We start from the raw sequence: 4,692 nt of genomic DNA, 5'->3' as shown, positions 1-4,692 counted from the left end.
GCAGGAAACACTTTTATACATTTTATACGAGTACACATTAAAAGAATACGAAAAGGGTGCTAAAAGAGTAACTATGAAATAATTGGCAGTACCTTTATTCAAATATCAAATTGCAACTGTCGCGCTTAAAAGATCGAGATTCGTTAGAAACCGGACGTTAATAACTTAACCGCAAATAAAATGCAACTTGTATTTTTAAAACTAAATACGAGTAAAATGTGATACTGGCAATTTTTTTTTATTACTTCCATAAAAATATTTTTTTTCGAATATTTAGGTATAAGAAGTAAAAAGACATAAGATAATTATTTTAAAAATTGAGTTGACTTTATTTACAAATTAAAAAAATATTATTGTATAAAAACTAAAATTAAATAAAGCTATCAGTTAAGAATTGTTGGTAAGGTAATAAATTAATTTTATGAAATAAAACAGTTAATGTCTTCTGCCTCCTATAGGTACCGTTAACTTAACACCTCCACCAAAATCTTCACGACGACCTGGTTGTCCCCAGTTTCTTTGATAATAAGCGTTTCCATCAAGTCGAGCACCATTCTTTCCATGCCATATATTATGATTGTATTCACCCTTTGCAAAACCACCCTGACCACTCGAATGTTGTGCTTGAATGTTGAAATTTCCTCTGCCAGGGGCTGGTAGATTTTGTTGTGGTGGTTGTTGTTGTTGTGGTGATCTTCTCTCTCTCTGCAATAACAGAAATAACAATGAGTAAAATATTTATTAGCCATTATTCTAAGAAACTTAATGATTAGCCTTTTAAATCATAAAAATTGTAAACCTTGCAGTAATTTTATTTAACAGCAGTTAATTCACTAAATTAGGTTGTAAATAAAAATTAAAAAAAAAAAAAAAAAACATTTTTTTAATAGTCATTAAAAAAAACACATAAAAAAAGAAAAATATAAAAATGTTTACTACTTATACATATACTACATAAAAGAAAAATATATAAAGAAAATGTTATAATTGTTTCAAAGCAGATTAGTTTATACGTGATTCATAAATGTCATCCTGATCAAAAAAATCAAGACTTTATCTTTTTGTTCTTTCTTATCAAGAAATTATTACTTTCTTAAAAGATCTAAATTATGCTTTTAAATGTATCATTGTTTTCCAGTCACGGAAAACCTTTTCGGCTATACAATGTTGCTTTTGTCAGATTTTAGCTATTCATTTTCTATCAATACCCGGTTTACTGTTGACTGAAAAACCAAGTATGATTTTATAAAACAGGTCTAAAAGAATTGTTGAATAGATGGACATCACATAAGGGTATGCCTTTCAAAAACTACATAAATTTCAAATAATTCCTGATATTATTACATTATGTAAAACATAAACTTTTGAATGACATAAAAAATATTATCCTTTGAAACAAAAGAAAATTCTTCACACACAAGTTCGGGAAAGTTTAAAAATAAATATAAACTAAAAAATAGGAATTTTAATAAAATTCTTTATGCATAATATTTATTATGATGAATTGCAACAAATTCAAAGTAGATTTTGTATCTTCCACAGAAGTAAGGGTTTGTAACAAAATATAATATAACATAATCTGTAATATTTTTACAGCGCGCAAAGTTAAACGCGTGCACATTTTTAAGAGGTATATAAAGTTTATTTACTAGCAGAATTTCTCTAACCTAATTCCATAAAATATGGAGAAAAATACGTAAAATACAAAAAAACCATGTTAATTTAATATCTTTAAATTTTACTGGTTAGTTTTATAATTTTATTAAACTAAAATTTTAGTCCAATATTAAGATTTAATCCAAAAATTTTCTTTAATAAATTGAACGTATAATTTACCAAAAATTTCAATTCTGCATATAAGGTATACTAACAAATTTATTTAATTTCATTTTACTTACAATAATGATTGGTTCTTCAATTTCATTCAGCAGTTGTTCTTCGTATAATGGTACAGCAGTTGATAATGTTGAAAATATGGATAGTAATACTGCGGCAGCTATTATTATGTGCTTCATCTTTAACTGGATTCAAAATAAAATAAAATATGAGTTTTAAAATTATAAATTAAATTGTATCAAGAGAGTACAGAAAAATAAAATTTGTAATATTATGGAACAAAAACCAAATATTCTACTGCAGTTTTCTTCAATTAAAAAAATCGTTTGTTTTATTTATTTGCATAAACAATCGTAAAATGTGAAACCTAAATAATTCTTTTTTCAATTTTTTTATATCTCCGATTAGTTAATAAATAAATATTAGGTATAATATTAAATTAATATTAACCTTCTATTAGGTATAAGTAAAATATCAGATGTACATTTACTTATTATTTAAGACACATTAAAGATACATTTTTTTACTATTGCTGCTACAACTATTACTGTTGCTGCTACTACTACTATTATTATTACTATAACTACTACTAATGTTACTATTAAAATTAATATTCTGACCATCGTGAAAAAAATTGTTGATTACTTAATATTTCCACTAAATATTTTTTTGTTAGATGTAACAGATATTTTATATTTAACAAAATATTAAAAAGACATACAGAATTCTGTTGTACGGACGTGTACAACTTGTAATCTACGTTATATTTTTTAACGTCTTATTACAACGGAGTAAGTTTTTAAACGTCAATTCAAGGATGCCGTTGTAATAAATGATTTAATGCAAAAGAAATTATTCTGTAAGGATTAATACTTTACCGGTACTGAAATTTGAAAAATTTTTTTAAAGATGTTTATAGAAAAAAAAATAATTTTTTAATTTTTTTATTACTATTTGAGGTCTGTACATGAGTAATGAAAAAGGAAAAAATTATATACTAAAAATTTTCTGGACCACACATGGGGAATGGAACTCATACCTTTTAATGTTTATAATTAATTAAATAGTAAGCACTAAGTAGAACAAAATAAAATTATTATGAAAGTATAAACCTAAAATTTATCCATTCGTTAAATAACTGCCTTTTTCGGTAATGCGTGGATTACTCTTTATTCTTCTTCACTGATGTTCTTGATGAGAACATTTATACTGTTGAAGCTAAAGATATACCTTTGCTTAAAGTAGCTTTCTCTCTCACAGTAATGTAATATAAATTAGTTTGCTATGAAAAATATATTGTAACAATATATTAAAATTGTTTAATAAATTACTACTAAATTATAAAATTTAATTTTTGCAAAATAGAATAATTATTTATACTTACTGAAAATTTAAAAAATGAATCCTTAACCAGTTATCTCTGCAGTGGAAGAAATAAGCACTACTGTGCTTCAATCAGCGTAGATAATGAATGAATATCTCAAAGGTTACCACAGGCCAATTTATACTCCCAGTCGCAATACACTGTGATTTCCCTTCATCATACTATTTTCTGTTATTCCCCGTTTTTGTTATCACGTATTAAATAATTTTATATTACAGGTCATCAAACTTCTGCAAGATTTTTAAAAGAAATAAAAATTTAATTAGTAAAATCACTAAAATTGTATAAACGTAATATTCCAAGAAAAAGAAAATTATATTCTAAGCTAATTGTGCAGCACAGCTGTAAATCCGTAAGATTTTCAAGAGAATTAAGTATATTTATTGGTTTATATCTTTATAATTATTTTAGAACATTCACTAATGTAAATTAGCTTATCTTCTTCTATCCACACGCACGGAGGTTATCAGAGATGTGCGACAATCTTAAACGATAATGTTTATTTCATTCCACCTTCCTAGAAATTCCTTTAGGAAGCACTATTGGTTTAAAAATATAAGTTTCAGAAAAAATTAAGGAAATTAATTTTTAATTTTTAAGAAATATATATTTTTAATAAAAATTATATATTATTATTGAAATTTCACATTTCGTCTTGTTATGTGAATGAATGCATTACATTTTGTAAATATTTTCCTCTCATACTCGAAATTTTTGTTTTAAATTTTTAGTCTACTGTAACAATTCTTTACCTTCTATTTCATCTGAATAATTTTAAACGAAAGTGTATCTTTAAGGTATTAGGTCTAATTCTCCAAAAACTATTTACATTTTTTACCTTTTAATCTAAAAAATATACCTTTCTTTATACTTGTATTGTTTATCGTTAGGTTTGTTTTTTCCTGTAACCGATTTTATAATGAAAAAGGTACATTTTTCTTTCGCTCTACTGAAATAAAATTTAGTTACGACAAAGAAAATTACAGAATAAGAATTTATTCATAAATGATAAAAAGGTAGATGCGTGATTTTGAATTACTTAAATTAGTTACAAACTTATATAACTTAAATCCTTAGCTCAGTTTGTGTTGGATATTATCGTCAGATATGCAAAATATGTACCACTAAAACTAAAGTAAGGAAGTTAGGGTGCATTTCACTCTAATAATTTTGTAATATACTAAAATAGTGCTTATTTATCTCTTTTCATAATGGTTAATAAAAAAAAAAAAAACAAAACACGAATGATTCTTGTCATAAAAAAGGGGGGAGGTAGATGTAATTGACATAGATATGTACTTAACACAGAGAATAAACAAATATAAATTATAGATTAGGTAACTGATTAATTATTTAACAAAATCAAACAAAAAAAGAGTATCTGAATCGTCTATTATAAGTAACCTGTTTTATAGATTTTTTCTCCTTTATTATCTTGCTATTTATTACCCACATAAAAACAAACTACTGGA

The 4,692-nt window shown here is 25.0% G+C and overlaps 1 protein-coding gene across 1 annotated transcript; it reads right to left on the bottom strand.

Annotated features, from left to right (window-relative positions):
- Positions 1 to 305: 305 nt before the first annotated feature.
- LOC142321987 (uncharacterized) lies at positions 306 to 3,376 on the bottom strand. The gene is made up of 3 exons (XM_075360553.1): positions 3,221 to 3,376; positions 1,899 to 2,021; positions 306 to 705 (listed from the first exon to the last, which is right to left on the bottom strand). The coding sequence occupies exons 2-3, from the start codon at positions 2,013 to 2,015 to the stop codon at positions 436 to 438; spliced, it is 387 nt and encodes a 128-aa protein (XP_075216668.1). The 5' UTR covers positions 2,016 to 2,021; positions 3,221 to 3,376; the 3' UTR covers positions 306 to 435.
- Positions 3,377 to 4,692: the final 1,316 nt, after the last annotated feature.

The sequence above is a fragment of the Lycorma delicatula genome, chromosome 3 (genome assembly GCF_047948215.1).
Source record: "Lycorma delicatula isolate Av1 chromosome 3, ASM4794821v1, whole genome shotgun sequence".
NCBI classification, from domain to species: Eukaryota; Metazoa; Arthropoda; class Insecta; order Hemiptera; family Fulgoridae; genus Lycorma; species Lycorma delicatula.
This window is presented reverse-complemented; position numbering and strand designations above follow the sequence as displayed.

Coding starts and splice junctions, on each gene's coding strand:
- LOC142321987 (XM_075360553.1), bottom strand. CDS start 2,015: ATGAAGCACATAATAATAGCTGCCGCAGTATTACTATCCATATTTTCA. Junction 706..1,898: donor TTGAAGAACCAATCATTATT/GTAAGTAAAATG, acceptor CTGTTATTGCAG/AGAGAGAGAAGATCACCACA.